General features: G+C 40.8%; 1 protein-coding gene across 4 annotated transcripts in view; it reads left to right on the plus strand.

The window, feature by feature from the left end:
- Positions 1-16,576, plus strand: part of PHACTR2 (phosphatase and actin regulator 2) — a 68,122-nt gene that overhangs the window by 49,026 nt on the left and 2,520 nt on the right. For 2 of the 4 annotated variants that reach the window (XM_083731669.1, XM_083731670.1), the window contains exons 5-12: positions 254-490; positions 3,273-3,822; positions 6,112-6,302; positions 8,008-8,164; positions 9,168-9,223; positions 10,518-10,579; positions 11,992-12,129; positions 14,780-14,856. In XM_083731669.1, the coding sequence (XP_083587795.1) occupies positions 254-490; positions 3,273-3,822; positions 6,112-6,302; positions 8,008-8,164; positions 9,168-9,223; positions 10,518-10,579; positions 11,992-12,129; positions 14,780-14,856 (1,468 nt within the window). The remainder of the gene's footprint in view (positions 1-253; positions 491-3,272; positions 3,823-6,111; positions 6,303-8,007; positions 8,165-9,167; positions 9,224-10,517; positions 10,580-11,991; positions 12,130-14,779; positions 14,857-16,576) is intronic. The other 2 variants (XM_083731671.1, XM_083731672.1) reach the window with 1 other exon arrangement.

Raw genomic sequence — 16,576 nt, forward strand, 5'->3', positions numbered from 1 at the left:
TTTTTTAAAGCTGTTCCCTTCTTTCTGCATTTTGAGAGCCTCTCTGGGCCGCACGATGGACCTGGGAGATGTAATAGACAGACTTAATGTAATTTGGCTGCAATTCCTTTCTTTAAATAAATAAATAAATCAGAAATGTTGCTGATTCTCAAGAGGTGGAGCAGTTCGGAGAGATGCGCTTGTTTGTTTGTTTGTCATCCTGCCAGTTGTCGTCTGTTTGTCAGTTGCTTTCTGTTCACTTTCTCATCCATAGAGAAACCTCTTCCTAAAGGTTCTGAAACATTGGCACCCCGTGCCCCACCACCGCCACCTCCTAAATCTAAGACTAAAGCTAAAAAAGCAACCATACCTCCAAAAAATGCTACTGCTGCTGCCACTAGCCATAAGACTAACGAAGTGCCACATGCTAAAAAAAAGGGCAAGGCTCCTGCCAAGCAGGCCTCTGCACCGCCTGCCAAGCCAACAAGCCGCGGTGCAAACCGAGAAGCTGGTGAGTAACACACGGGTTGGTCGTTCCGTAATGCATGCTGTGGGTATTAACATATGGGTTCCGAGCTTTGGATTTGTGGAGCTTACTGCTTGCTTTTGATGTCAGAAATACTAATTCAGTGTGTGTCTTGTCAGTAGCTAACTCTTCACTGACTTTGTTTTCTAATGCACTCTACTGCCGAATAAATGCCACTGGCTATTGCTTCCTTGCCACAGCCACCGGCATTAAAAGTACAGGGAGCAGCAACTTCCAGACATTTTACCCATTAGCGTGCATTCAGCTGAACAAGCGCTACAACGTCATGGAAGCAGGCAGATGACGGTCATTGGCTTTGCATCTGATGATAATAAGACTTGGGTGTTGTAATGTGTGGCTGGCAACACAGAGCCCCGTGTAGAGCAAACTTTGTGGTTATCATGCTCTGTTATCAAAATTTTGAAAATTGTTGGTTAGAAAAAATGTACATTTCTAGCCCTCCTGCATAGCGATTTGAAAACAAAAGGACAAAAAACCAAAAGAAAACCCTCCAAAGGATTGGTCAGTATTGACATCTAAATCAAGAATATATGATGAAGCCAAGGGTTGTGGGGTTAATGACTGCATATCGCCTTTCTAATGACCACTACCAAAATGCCGTTGGTGGATATAGCTGTGTACACACGTAGCTTTTGAAATGCCCAGTGGTTGTTTTCCAAAGTGTGCTTTTGTAAATAGCGACTTGTAATTGTACACCCCTTCATGCGATGGCGTCATTTTCTCATTCTTTCCAAAGAGGGGCTAAAAACTGGTGCATTGTTGATGTCCTGATATACAGAGGATATATATTGGTAGTAGAAAGAGACAACTAAGTTGCTGTACTGCTTCCAAATTTGCTTATTTCATTCCTGGACAAGTTAAAGTGGTGAGGGCGAGGGGCACAGAGATCAGTAGGTGTGCTCCCAGTAAGAAATGACCTGAGAAGCAACTCTCTCTGTACATGAGAAGTGCATTCTCATCACAAAACGGGTTGTTACCATTCCTGCAAAATGTACTTTAGATCAACAGATGGTTGGACAGGGACAACATGGGGATGGCGTTGTGTGTACAGCACTCTAAAAAGGCGTCTACATCCAATGCCAAATGCATACTACCATGCACTGTGTACACATTCAGTAGTATCCCCCTCCCTCGAAACTGCTTCCTTCAAATGGGGGGGGGGGGGACAAACACAGTTTAGCATCCGAAAGTCTTTATACAAGGACTTGGAAATCATGCAGCTTAAGACACAGTGAAGGCTGGGTTCTCTTTACTTGCTTCTATTCTGATTTCCTCCCTCTCCCAATATTTAAAAAATACCTTAGCAATAATGAGTTTGTGAAACCTTTTCTAACATTAAGTTTCCAAGGATGGCAGATAACATTGAAAAAGCCTGTGAAATGCAGAGGCAAATTGCCCACGCCTGATCTTAGAGGCACAGTAACAGGCAGCATGTGATTAGCATTTTGTTTCAGCAGTAGCAGGGATTTGAGCTGCTCGTGGCACCCCAGGAATGCAGCACTTTACATCAGATCTGAAAGTGTTGGGTGGTGTTCTTAGGGAGTTTATTGGTTTTGTTATCAGTTGTAAAAAGAAAGAAAGAGGACTTCTAAAAACAAGAAGTCCAACTTTTTCTTACCAAAGAATGTGTGAGATGAAATTTTCCCACTGTTCTTCCATCTCCCAGTGAGCTGATGATTGATCCCAATCCCTTTTTTATGGCTAACCAACAGGGAGTAAGCTGTGTAACCTTTCACAAATTCATGCCCCTGGCCTTTTATGCTGCGAACTGCCCTGAGATCTTCGGATGAAGAGCAGTACACAAATTTAATAAATAAAAATAATAACTACATCTAAGTATTCCAACATTATCAATGTTAGCAGGCATCAACCCATTGTTTCATATTCCGATTAAGCAAGAACTCTCATTAGCCTTGGCCACAGCTAATTTTGGTACCCGTGGAAGTGTTTGGCAAGCCTTAAAACAGGACTTGCTGTGCATAAGACAGTTACATCCACTTTGCCCCTCCCTGCTTGTGCTGGGGAGAATAAAATCAGTGTTGCTTCTGAACCAAGGATTGTGGTTTGGTTTGCTCCAAGCCATGGAGCATGATTGATGACAAGCCATGATTTGACTAGCCAAGGTTTCGTTTTGGCTTACTAATCATTACTCACCTTTTGGGAAAGGTTCATAGCTCGGTAGTAGAGCATCTGCTTTGCATGTAGAAGGTCCCAGGGAAGAGTCTTGCCTGAATCCCTGGAGAGCTTCTGCCTGTCAGTATAGCACTGAACTAGATGGACCAACAATATGAATCAGTGAAAGGCACCTTCCTACGTTTATATCCCTGGTTTGGACGTAACGCTAAGCCAAGGATCTGGTGTTTTTTAACCTCCATGCACTCATGGGGAAGAACAAAACATTCATGCAAGGCGTAATCAGGGTAAATAATCAACTATAGTTTACTATGGTGTGCAAACTGGGCTAATATAATGCTTAAAGCTGGTACAAGATGGGCAGGGGAAGGAAGAAAGGGCATGAACCAGCAGTCAGATCTCTTGTTTAACTACTGTCAAATGTGTCCACTAGCTCTGTAAATAATTATGTACTTATTACACTTTAGAGTTGCCAATACTGCTCGTTTAGCTTCAGATTTTCCAGTAATAGGGTGGAACCCGATTGCAGAAATGTAACGTATGTTGACTGCAAAAAAAAGTGTTTAGGAAACCATTTCTGCAATGATGACATGTATGTTCTCTCCCATTTCAGCTAGTTCCTCGCACGTAAAAAAAGTGCACACTTCCAAGGCATCGTCGTCATCTCCTTCATCCACATCATCTCGCCCTAAAACCTCTAAAGAGCCGACGTCAAGCAAAACAGGCACAGGGACACCCAGAGACAAGAAGAAGCATGGAAAGCAGGTGACCGTGCGAACATCTGCTGCTGGGAACATTTCTTCCACCTCAAACACAGCAGTAGGCAACTCAGAAGCAAAGGTGGAAAACTCTAAACCAGAAGAGCCTCTCTCTGCTATTTCTGAAGCTAGAGACACAACGCAGCCAAGCACAGCTACTGTTCCTCCGCCTCCTGCTGTTCCGCCACCACCCCCTCCTCCCTTCATCCCATCTCTGTATCCAGGCTCTCAGCCCCCTGGTTTCTCAGACACACAAGATGTGCCAGTTAGCACTGAAATAGCTCCGTCTGTCCCTGGCACAGATTCTAACGATCTTCACATGAAAACTGAAGCAGATAGTGAAAGCTCTTCAAGCAGTGCTGTCCTAGACAATAGCCTGGATACTGAGGGAGAAGACACAGAATGGTAAGGCCACGTGCTCTCAGGTAGCTCATGATAACTTGGAACAACATTGTAGTAGTATTTAGGGAGATGGTGGAGTGATTTAGATAGGCTTTCCTATACCTAAAGTTTGAACTATGCTTTGAAACTCAGAAAGGTTTTGCTAATTTTCTCTCTCTTTCTTTAATTATATTTTCATAACCACAAGCAGAAGTGAAAGAGAGGGAGCCAGGATTTTATGCAATTCATTTATTTTTGAAAATACACAGTAAACTTTCAAAACAAAAGCTTTAGCAAAATTGCCAAGCATACAAAATAACTTGGTTAGACTGCTTTGAGTTTCAAATATATATATTTGAAAGTCTGCAAATAGGGCTCCAAAATTACAGCTCACCATTTTTTTGGAGATATGTTATTCATATTGTTTGTTCATTCCTAAGAGTTGTTTAAAAAAATTTCATGGTTCTGGTTGAGTGAATATATCATGAGGCTCAGAGTTCTGTTTTAGAATGACTTCATTGTTCCAACATGGTGTAGTATGGTAGACATGGCCCCATTTCTGAGGCTGACTGCATTCTTAGGACAATTTCAGAAGGAGCTGTCCTTGGTAATACTTCTATCCAATAGCAAGCCGTGCTTCTTGAAAACAGCTTGGCTTCATCTTGTTTACTGAAACCTGGTATTAGGATCTTGCATTTTGCCTGGTGCTCTGCTGTGCGACAATGAAATAAATGAATATTCCTTTAGAAAAGGGCTAAGTGTGCCATGTTCCTTTCTAATCTAAAGCTCTTTCTATTTATCTGTGATTATATATATAGGGAAGTTTTATATATATAGGGAAGTTTAGGGAAGTTTTTAATGTCTGATGCTGTACTGTTCTTAATATTCAGTTGGAAGCCGCCCAGAGTGGCTGGGGAAACCTAGCCAGATGGGCGGGGTATAAATTATTATTGCTATTATTATTATTATTATTATTATTATTTGTGTGTGTGTGTGTGTGTGTATTCCAGATCTTGCATAAATAAAACTCTCATTATGTACTTAAAATCAATTCTGCAGCATAAGGCCAGGATGCCATTTAGAAACTAATCAAGTATTTCACCCAGAAAAATACTTTCCCCTGGAGTGATTATAGAACCATAGAACTGTAGAGTTGGAAGGAGACCCAAGGGTCATCTAGTCCAGCCTCATGCAGTGCAAGAATCTCAACTAAAGCATCCATGATAGATTGTTACCCAAAGTCTGGTTAAAAACTTCCAATGAAAGAAAGTCCACCAAAACATGGAGCTCACAAGCTCTCTCTTTTCCTTCAGTTTTCTCCCTGACTGCCAGGTTTGCAGCAAACCATAGTTTGCTATTGTATCCAAACCAGGCAAACTGGGAACACACAACAGTTTGCCTTTAAACCAGAATTGGAAGCCACATTCAAACCAGGGGTGGCTTGCATGGCCCAAAGGATGGAGAAACCATTATTTGGCATTACATTATTTTGCTCACAATCTGCATATTTTAAAATTTATCTGCATAGTTTGTCTGAGCTACAAATTTGCAATCCGTTTATAAATAGCTGACCTTTTAAGGAATCCAAAGCTCTGTACAAGTGGAATTCTAAATATATTAATTGAGCTACCTATACTTCCCATAATGTCTGCATAGATAGGCACATGTTGGATATGTGCTATGTTACACTTATCCTCAACTGTTCTAGTATCCTCCTTTCTCCATTTGTAACACCAAGCAGAAGTCTTGGTTCATGATAGATTCTAGCCTAATCTACATAGTGTTGTTTTATTATCTCCCCCTTCTGTGTGCTTTGTAGAAACAACTCATTTTTAGGTTTAAGTTCTGGTTACTGTTTTCTAAAAGTCTGCTGGCTTGACATAGTGTCCTGGCTTGTGCCATGGTCTGTTTAGATTAACTGTGATTTATTTGTATGTTTGAACCCACATCAGCCAATGGTTTGTGGCCAGCAAAGCAGAATGTGAAACCATGGCTTAAAGTTGGTTTATGAATCTCAGCTTGCATCAACCATGGTTTTTTGTTATGTCCAGACCCAATATCCTGTTTAATTCTTACATAGTTCCAGAAATGCAAAGCAAAAGCAGCTAGAAAATTAAACTAACATGATGCAAAACAAGGCACAGTTACTCTGCTGGTCAACATACCACAGTTAAAACAAGCTGTGGCTTAGTGTTATGTCTGAACATAGCATTTTCCTAAGGTTTGCATGCATGTAAACAGCCTCAGTGTCATGTTTCTGTAGTGTTTATGTCAAGTACTACAGGGTTTTTTTTCTCCCCTGTGGATCTACAGTTCTGTTACCAAAGAAGATCAGGAAAAAGAGAGCCCTGACCAACCAAGCCCTGCCCCAACAGATGAACCTTCTGAAGCCCTAAACACTCCAGAAAGTGAGAGCTACAAAGAGAATCACACCAGTGACTCTGATTCAGATGGGCCAATACTCTACACAGATGATGATGACGATGATGATGATGGTAGTGAAAGTAAGCCATTAAGCCATGTTTACAAGGGGGAGGGAAACATAATTGTTGAGCAGAGAATTCTACCACCTTGTCAAAAGAGTCAACTTCCACTTTATTTTGGATCCTCCATCAAGTCAAACCGTTACCCAGACAAACGTCTACGTAGTTAAGGAATACCACCTTGCTTACTTCAGTTGTTGGAACTGCAGAGGTAATGGCACAGTACCAGTTGCAGCAGGGTGTATGTGCAGGCGCATGAACCTTACAGTGTAGCACACTATTATACTGTGATCGCAGGTTGAGGGACTGCGCTGATAGAGACTGACTTGCAGCAGTCTTGCATTGTAGCATACTGCTAATGTTGAAGGTCAGAGATGTGGGGTGGGGAAGCTGGTTTAGATTCCTAGACAAAAGTCCTGCATATCTCTCTCAGGTTTCAGCAAAGATGTGTCTGCTGAAATTGCTCCCTTGGACCTCCTCTCAGGTCAAATCAGATACTCCATTTCATACAGAAGTCTCATGCTCTGTGAACTTTCATGCAGTCTAATTGCAGTTTTACATATTTTTTAAAAAGAATTTTTTTAATGAGCATGAAGAAAGACATGCCTGTGTGAGACAGCTGTAGTCATTGCCAACTTCATTTCCCCCAAATGTATCTGGGGGATACATATTCCCCCAAATATGTGGGCCAGAGGCAATTGGGGAAAGTTAACATTGTGGTGGCTGCAACTGCTTGGCCTAACACTTCTTTCTTCAGTACCAGGCTGCTTGGCAGCCCCTGTTTTGGCTGCCCTTCTGTAAGTTCACGGGTGGTGCAGGAGGCTGGAGCAGAGGACACTTGAACCAAGTGCTGGCCCAGAATAGGCACCCAAATTATGTTTTTTCCCCACATATAGGTCATTTTGGTACCAGGTTAATATGTCTGGGCCTTTATTGGCTCTTAGCGGTATCTGAGATTCCTATTAATTGCCTTTTCCTAATGCTTTACTTGCTGGTGTTCTGTCTATTTTACACGGTTGTTTTTTGTGTATTGTATCCTGTATTTTAGTATTATCCTAGAAGACTATTTTGGCAAAGGATGGGCATAAATATATCTTAAATAATAAATTACGTATACGTGCCACTTAAATAAATCAAGGTACATAGGGGTCAAAAGGTTTTGATTTGTTCCATTTGTTTTTTGAGTACATATTCTCATCATCCAGAAACTTCTTGTTCTGGATTTGTCTGAGACCACTAAAATAACTTTTTTTAAAAAAACAAAAAACAGCAGTGTAATAAATATATAATAATAAATGCATGCTATAAATTTATTTAGAAATAATTGCTTGTTGATGATTGTTGAGGACAATCTTTAAAAAATATGCAAATACATTAATGAGAGAACTGAAACTGCATTCTTACTATGCAGCAAGTTGCTAAAGCTGAGATTTTATATCAAGTTATTTCATAGGCACTGGGGAAAGTTTGTGAACTTTCTGACTGCACCCTAGCAGGCAGGTTGTTATTTTCTAAGTTATTCAAATTCTTGTGGGCATGAAGTAAGTCAAAAGTATTTTGCTTCAGATGCTAATTAAAATTCCTCCATTGAAAGAACGGAAAGATAGAAGGTATCCATGGGTTGCATTAAAAATCTTTTTGCTGGGATTTGGCATGTTTAAGCCCAAATATGAATGAATCAATGAACCTCTCCCTCCCTTTATCCTCTTCTTCCATTCCATCCCAGGCTCTTTAGCAAGCAAAATACGCCGTAGGGATACTCTTGCAATCAAACTTGGCAACAGGCCATCGAAAAAAGAACTGGAAGACAAAAACATCTTGCCGAGAACATCTGAAGAGGAGAGGCAGGAAATCAGACATCAGATTGGCACAAAGCTAGTGAGGTATCGGTTGTCATCTGAGCACATTTTGAGAGGTGGGAAGAGAGAATGGAGGCAGGTCTGGGGTCTGACCCAGATGTTTTCCTGTTCTGTGAGCTGAGGCATGTCCTAACATTATAAAATAAATCACACTTCATAATTATGAACCCACTACAGCTATGACACTTGATCTGACTTTATTTGTTTTAGTAGAAGGAATTTGCTATTGTTCAACACTTCCCCACACAAAACCGCAACAAAAATAATACAGCTGTTAATCACTGATATCTTGGTCGCATTCCCATCCTGCTTACTCATGTGTTTTGGATAGAAGCTAGGCCAAATACATAAAGCAAAACAAACAAATAGCATTTCAGGTATGAATCATTTTAACTGCAGGTGGTTGCTGCTTCGTTTTGTTATATGACAAGTACTTAGCTGGCTTGAAAAATCTGAACTTCAAACATCTTGTTGGGTAATTTTTCTGATCAATTCACATCTTACATTGATACAACTTTTATGTACTACTTCTGAAGTTACTTGATATAAAGAGCATTTTGCTTTAACTGAGCATGTTTTTCTAAGCCTTTTGCCTGAAATCTAGCCTTTTATTTTCTTCTTGCATCATCTGAGCAGATTCCCTCATGCATTGCCTGAGGATGGTGAAAAAAATGAGTGTCTCCCACTGTTACTTAATGGATTATTTGCTTTATGATATTGAGGGTTGTTTTTGAACAATCAAGAAGTTATATACATTTTATGAAATAAAAAAGTTCAGATACACAACTGATCTTGTGAAAGGTTAAATGTGATTTGATAAGCACATTAGTATTTAGTAAATGCTAAATACACATCTATTTCCAAACCCATGTTAACCCCATTCAGCAACACATTTGATACAGCCACCATTAGTATAAACTGGCATTTGACATTTTTGGTTTGAAAATAAATTTAGCTGTTGCATTTCAGTTCTCTGCCTTAGTGACTGAAAATATGCATTATTTTCCTTTTTCCCCCCTGTTTGCAGGAGGCTTAGCCAGAGGCCTACTTCAGAAGAACTAGAACAGAGAAACATCCTAAGACGTAAGCAGAGCAGTGTGTGTGTGTGTGTGTGTGTGTGTGCGCGCGCGCGTATGTTATGTATAAATAATTTCTTTCTCTTGGAGACTAAGATAATGCATGATCATATCAGATGCCAACCTGAAATCTGGGTCAAATGAATTTAGAGATATTCCCGGAATTCTGAGCCATGACAGGTGAATGAAGATAGTTTATAACATTGTAGAGCTGCTTGAATCAAACATCTTGTTTTGTGACCATGGCATATTGCCTATGCAACTAGTTTGCAGTTTTCATGACAGCAAAAAGGTTAAATATCTTCACTCCTTAGCACCGAGTTTCATTAATACCCATCTAGCAAATTGCAGATCTGGAGCCTTAATGTCTGTGGGCTTTGCCATCTTGCCAAAACGAGCTTTCTAGAAACACGTCATAGCTCTATGTGCCAGCTGAAGAATATTAATGATTATCACTACATGTAAAACCAGCAGACAGAATCTGCTTTCTGTAGTATTCCAGTATCCCAGAGCTCTGTTTGTCTTTTCTTTTTCATTTCCTTAGCAAGCCTACAAAGTTATATAAACATAACTAATCCCCAGAGGACATGATGGAAAATTCAGTTTTATGCTGTTGGATTACATTAGAGCACAAAACTGAACTGTGTGTGACCAACAGTCAGTCAGGTGGACAAAAAAACCTGTGAAATTAAATAAACAGGAAGGTAGTATGGTACTATATAAAAAGGGTTGCTGGCAGATCAAGACGAAGGGCTATGAGCGTACCTTACAGGATTGGTGCTTCCAGATTGTTGGTATATTCAGGTGGGGTTCAATCACATGCCAGCAAATTCAGGGCTCCCAATTATAGTGGATTGGGAGGTCTTGTGCAACCTGCTTCCCCCAAAGACTGGATTTTTTTCAGTAAGGAAAGTGATGGGGAGATATACTGGAAAATGTGGAATAACACTGACTCTGATACAACATCAGCTCCCCTCAAACAAATCAGGATGGATGCTAGTTATGCAGGATGTCTGAAAGCAACCACTTTGCCTAAGGTTATTCATGGCACATTCAGTTTAACCATTGCTTCTTTGGGTTTCTTGCTTTCTCTACTTTGATTGGTAATAATGAAGGCTGTCCATCTGCTGTTCCTCATCTGGGACAGTGACTGTAATGTGCTGAGAAGTAAAAAGGGGAGGACACCAGAATGAGTTAGGAATAAAGTTGAAAGCTTTTGTTCTCAAACCGGCCTAGTGCTATACAGTAGTTAACATACCTTTTAATTATTCCTACCTTTTCTCTCTTTCATCTAAAAACAGAAAAGAATGAAGAAGAGGAACAAGAAGCTAAAAGAGAATTGAAGCGCAGTCTCAGCAGAAAGGTACGCAAAATGTATTCCATATCCCAGAGATTTCCAAACTGTGTGTCACACATGACACATTGGTGTGTCGACTGCTGTGTGTAGGTGTGTTGTGCGAACGCTCCCCATGCTGGAACGGGAGCGGGTAGTCCACTGGTTTTCTAGGAAAACTGAATTACTGTGTCGTGGAATGATGCATGTCTAAATCAGTGTTTCCCAACCGGTGTTCCGCGGCACACTAGTGTGCAGCGAGACGTTGCCTGGTGTGCCGTGGGAGGGAGGCGGGCGAGTCGGGCGGCGAGAGGCGGGGCGTGGCAAGGTCTTGGTTCGTGTGTATGAGCTGCGGGAGGAACTTAAAGTGTTTCTGACAAATGAGAGGTCAGATTACGCAAAGCTGCTTGCAAGTGATGAGTGGTGTGCAAGGCTGGCATACCTGGCAGATATATTTCATCATCTGAATGAACTGAACACACGAATGCAAGGCCGAAATGAAAACCTGCTTACAAGTACAGATAAAATAAATAGATTCCGTTCAAAGGTGCAACTCTGGCATCAACACGTGGAAAGTGGCAATCTTGAAATGTTCACACTCACCAAGCAATGGCAAGGTGTTCACACTGCTGCACTGTGTGAGATAATAGGTAAACATTTAAAAACTCTCGAGGGGAAGTTGTCATTTTATTTCTCTTCAGTCTCCACTGAATGCCTTGACTGGGTTAGGGACCCTTATAGCTCAGCATCAGTTGGTGGACAGGACATGACTTTACAGGAGCAGGAGGAACTAACTGAACTGAGACAAAATCGTGGTTTCAAGCTAAGATTTGCTGATCTACCTTTGGACAGTTTTTGGTTGGAAACTGCCAAGGAGTTCCCCCTTCTGGCAAACAAAGCTATTTTGACATTGCTCCCATTTTCCACTACATATCTCTGTGAGTTGAGCTTTTCAAGCATGATTGCTATAAAAACTAAATACAGAGAGAGACTGAGAGCTGTTGACGAAGAGCTACGTGTGTGTCTTTCTTCGATTCCAGCCAGAATATCAGCTTTGTGTTCAGCCAAACAGGCCCAGGTTGCGCACTGAATAAAGTATTTTATAATTTTTCATATTTCTGTTTACTTACTATTTCATAATAAAGTAATTATAAAATACTTTCTTTGTGTTTATTTGATTCCTATTAAAGAGAGTTACTTTATATATAGTCAATATAGGCACAGAGTTAATTTTTTAAACATTTTCTAATGGTGGTGTGCCTCAAGATTTTTTTCATGAAACAAGTGTGCCTTTGCCCAAAAAAGGTTGGGAAACACTGGTCTAAATAATGTGTCACCAACATGAAAAGTTGGGTATCCTGATAACAAATTGGGTCCTGCTTATCTGCAGAGCGTGTCTTTTCCAACATTAGTTGGTTTGTTCACCTAGCCTTCTTTTACAGCTCAGTCTGAGACCAACAGTGGCTGAGCTGCAAGCAAGAAGAATCCTGCGTTTTAATGAGTATGTGGAAGTAACAGATTCTCCAGATTATGATCGCCGTGCTGACAAGCCCTGGGCAAGGTTAACCCCTGCAGACAAGGCAAGAGACAAATATGGATTATAAATGCAACTTTGTTTCTGTATCTCAGAAATTTTCTTTGCCCTTATATTTTCCAGCAGAGACTCCTGCTAATTCCTGCAGCAGAGGTTGCTTCCAAATATATGTATGTACCCATGGACAGAGCACATCCATCTAGAAGGAAAAATACACTGACCAGATGTATTTTCTCCTTTGGCCCAGGGACTCTCCCTGTCTGGCCCTGGGAGTTCTCTTCAAGCCGTATCCTCTCATCCTAGCCCCCAGCCCCAGCCTAATTCATACCCTTCTTGGGTGGAATATTATCTTTGAGCTCCCTCAACTATTTTTTTTCTGGTTGGAGGATAAAGAGGAATGATTGAATGTGTGCAGAAATGAGTCTACTGTACAAAGGTAAAAGTTGCTGTCATTGCTCTGTCCCCTTTTTCTTCTGGCCCTACACACCACTGGTGGGGAATGTACCCCCAGAATGTTGCCTAGAAGGGAATGCAGCCCTGCAGCTGAAAAAGATTCCCTACTGTTGCTTTAAAGCAGGCATAGGCAAACTCGGCCCTCCAGATGTTTTGAGACTACAGTTCCCACCATCCCTGACCACTGGTCCTGTTAGCTAGGGATGATGGGAGTTGTAGTTCCAAAACATCTGGAGGGCCAAGTTTGCCTATGCCTACTTTAAACCATAGCTCAAGGCGCGTGCAGCCTTCTTTCCTCTCCCGCTTCTTCCAGCATTCCAGGGAGCAAATTCATGCTACTAAGTTTGGAACTAGACAGCTTGGCATCTCTACCTCCACTTCCTCTCCCCACACCTAATGTTCAGTAACATAAAACTCATGATGTGACGTCGCCATTTGCAAGTTTCCAGTGCCTTGCTCCACTTCATTCTCTGACAGTTTCGCGTTACTGAACATCACTGTCAGAAAAAGGAGAATGTAAATTCTATTTAGGTGCTGATACCTAAATCCCACAGCTTTTAATCACCATGTTGCACCCACTTGGCCCCACTATGTATTGGGTTGTGAGTAAGGTCTTTTACCTTTAACATATGCAACTCTATACATGTAAGGCCTGTATATGTGGTTAGAAACCCTGGTTGGGTCAAGGTTCCCAATCGCACATGACTGTATTGAGGGGAATATGAGAGGAGGTCTCTAATTCTGGCCTAATATGCTAAAGTAGGAGATATCTGTTCTGGTACTTAACACTTCATTTGCTATTGCATAACTCTTATGCTTCAACATCACTATGAGAATTATGCAAGATAATCCTCTTCTGAAACAGGAGACTGCGGTTAGAGATATATCATTGTGGTGACACAGCATAATAATTGTTTCGAGCTGCAATTCTGTCCTGCACTGAAAGATTTCTACTTCTAATGAGATGCCTTTTATAAAGGATTATTGAGAGATATTAATGGTGTTTTCAAAAAACAAAATGCAAGCATAGAATAAGAGTAGCTATGACCTTCATGGAGCGATGGGGGCGAAAAGCAGCGATTATCATAAAAGTATTTGTGGTAATAGCTGTACGCAGATAGCTAGCCTTTTTAGAAAATTACTATGGAATAAATGAAGAGATAGGAAAGTGATTAGTTTTTCTTTTTAAATGTCAACTCTCATTACCAATGTAAAGTACACTGAATGGCTACTTTGCTTTTTAATAATCTGTCACCTGAAAACAAAGGCCTAGAATGTTGAAATATTTCACCTGATGTTACAGAAAACTGAAATAGGAGCTAATTTCTAGACAGGAAGCATTATTCATCTTACATGCCTCATATCTTGTCCTCCGTCAAGAAAAGCAGGAATTCTGCAGTTCTTTGCAATTGCTGTGCATGAAGTATTAGTCATCCACTAGACTAGAACTGTATTCTGCTATAATCACTTTGTGGATGCCCATTAAACAGGTGGCTGGTTCGCTTTCTGTTTCTACCTCTGCAAGACCTCTATTCCCAGCACTTTTTGTAGTTAGAGCCATTTTCTATTGGAATTATCTTATGAACCATAAATACTGTTTTAGATAAAGAAGATGGGAAGAAAAAATTGACTTTGAGCTGAGACAACATAGCAGGGCCTTGTATGTCATTTCCTGTGTCTTGTGAAACACACCTAAGAATGTAGGTGTGCTGAGGTTGTGAGAGCAGAACAGTGGCGCACATTTTTTTTAATATACATGAATATTTGTGTATTATAAAAGAACTGACATAAGAGCAAGATCATCAAGCACTACCATGTAAGTGGAACACGTGAAGCAGCCCTGAATTGCAGCTATTCAGCAACAAGTCCATAGATGTAAAATCTAAAGTGGGGTTTGGGGGGTCTCTTTCTGGATTAGGTATTGGATTTCACCTGTCAGTTCAGGGGGTGGGTCTGTCTTTTTAGCTACACTTAAAACATCATGGTGTACAACTTTGCATGGTATAATATTCAAACTGCCTAAATATGGGGTTGCACTGAGATATGAAGAGAACAGAAGTTTAACTGTATATGTTATGACATAAAAATGGGCTAGACACAAAATAATACTTTGCTCTTTCCAGAATGGTGAATACATTACATAAAATATATATATTCATTACATTATTACATTGTGTGCATATGTGTGTGTGTGTGTGTGTGTGTGTGTGCAGTCTTATCTCATACTTTGTTTTTTAAACTAGGCAGCAATAAGGAAAGAATTAAATGAATTTAAAAGCACCGAAATGGAAGTACATGAAGAGAGTCGGCAGTTTACAAGGTAAGGAAACTTGGGGGTTCAACCCAGATTGTATTTCAATTTTCAGAAGCAATATTTTCTGATACCTTACTAGGTTCCTTATATACCAGGTTTACAACCTGTGGCTCACCTTGTTGAACACAGGCTATTAGCAATATGTTATAGCCTGCCGGGTGCTTGAACACACCCACCCTTGTGAAGTCTCAGGTAGGCATGAAAAGCAGCTTATTGAGTCCCTCACACCCTGCCACATATGGCTGCCAGGTGACATTTGTTTTAAAAGGTCATCATGCAAGTATGTCATTTGCCATTGTTTGAAAATAATGATCTTTTAAGTGTGGAAGGATTCCTAGATCTGGCCCTGATGAAGCAAAAACCCGCACCTCAGCCTAGTCCTTGATTTCTTGGTACAAATGCTTGGTACAAATGGGGCCTGAGGTATGGGCTACCTGCACAGTGTCCTCCTTGTCTTAGCAGAAATTATTACACACAACCAGGAACATGGATAACTTTTTTATGATTTTATGAGCAATCAGCATCCTGACAAAGTTCATCTGCTTTGTTTCACTTCTTTTCCTGACAAATAAAAGCCAGCTTTATAGCTTTGCATTTATCTACAGTTTTTTGACCCTGCCTCTGCTTTCACTGATGTAGCACATACGAACTTCACTTAAAGCTGAGGCAGGGGAGGGCTTGCGTTGGGTTGGGGATAACCCTTCAGAAATTTCTGGCTGCAGTTATCTTTTTGGAATGAATAGCTTATTTGAATATAGCAACAGCAGAGCCCAGTATGAAGAGGGAAGTTGATCATGTCTGGCCTGCCGTACTGCCTTGTCCAACTGTGCTCTGTGCACCATTACAGTCATACCATGGTTCTCGAACTTAATTCATTCCAGAAGTCCATTCGACTCCCCAAACCGCTCAAAAACCAAGGCGCGGCTTCCGGTTGGCTGCAGGAGCTTCCTGCCCTCAATCGGATGTTCAGCTTCCGAAAAACGTTCGCAAACCGGAACACACAGTTCTGGGTTTGTGGCGTTCAGGAGCCAAAACGTATGAGTACCAAGGCATTCGAGAACCAAGGTACGACTGTACTTCTTAGCACATAGGGCTTCAGCAGTAACTCTGTACCAGTAGTAGGCAAGTTGCATTTTGGAATGCTAGCTTCATTCTGCTGCTTTTCAGCATGGCACATGAACAATTTTGCACATTGCTGTAGCTTTCAATGGTGTTTTTCCAGTGGGACATCCTGAGTCACTATGTGCTAAATGTCTCAAATAAATGCATAAAATGTACTAAAGACAGGAGAAGATTCTAAATACCTTACAAAGTGGTTCCTCTGATGGACTGCTTTAAATGTAGGCATTACAGAAGCCCATGTTGTCTGTGTTTCTGAGAGTGGCTTCTGACATGATCAAAGCACAAGGTTTTTGCAACTCCTGTTCCCTAAACATTGCTTTTCTTTCAACTCATGCAGCAAGGCAAAAAGCTCTATTTCTAGTATGTAAGAGACAGGAAATGCAAAGTACTTTTCCCCCCATCTCCAAAGCAATTGCCAATCCCCTAATTTAAAGTAATAGGCAAAGTGGGAAGGCATCCTGCTGTTAAATTAAAAAGGATTACCAAACCATTCTAAATGTAATCTAAATAAAGGATTGCCATCAACATCTCTTCCCCCCAGTTTTAAGAGGTCAAAATTAATCACAAGTTTTAAGCCTTCTGTCTTCCACAAATGTCCATTCAA

Source organism: Podarcis gaigeae (genome assembly GCF_964106915.1).
Source record: "Podarcis gaigeae genome assembly, chromosome: 3".
In the NCBI taxonomy this organism is placed as follows: domain Eukaryota; kingdom Metazoa; phylum Chordata; class Lepidosauria; order Squamata; family Lacertidae; genus Podarcis; species Podarcis gaigeae.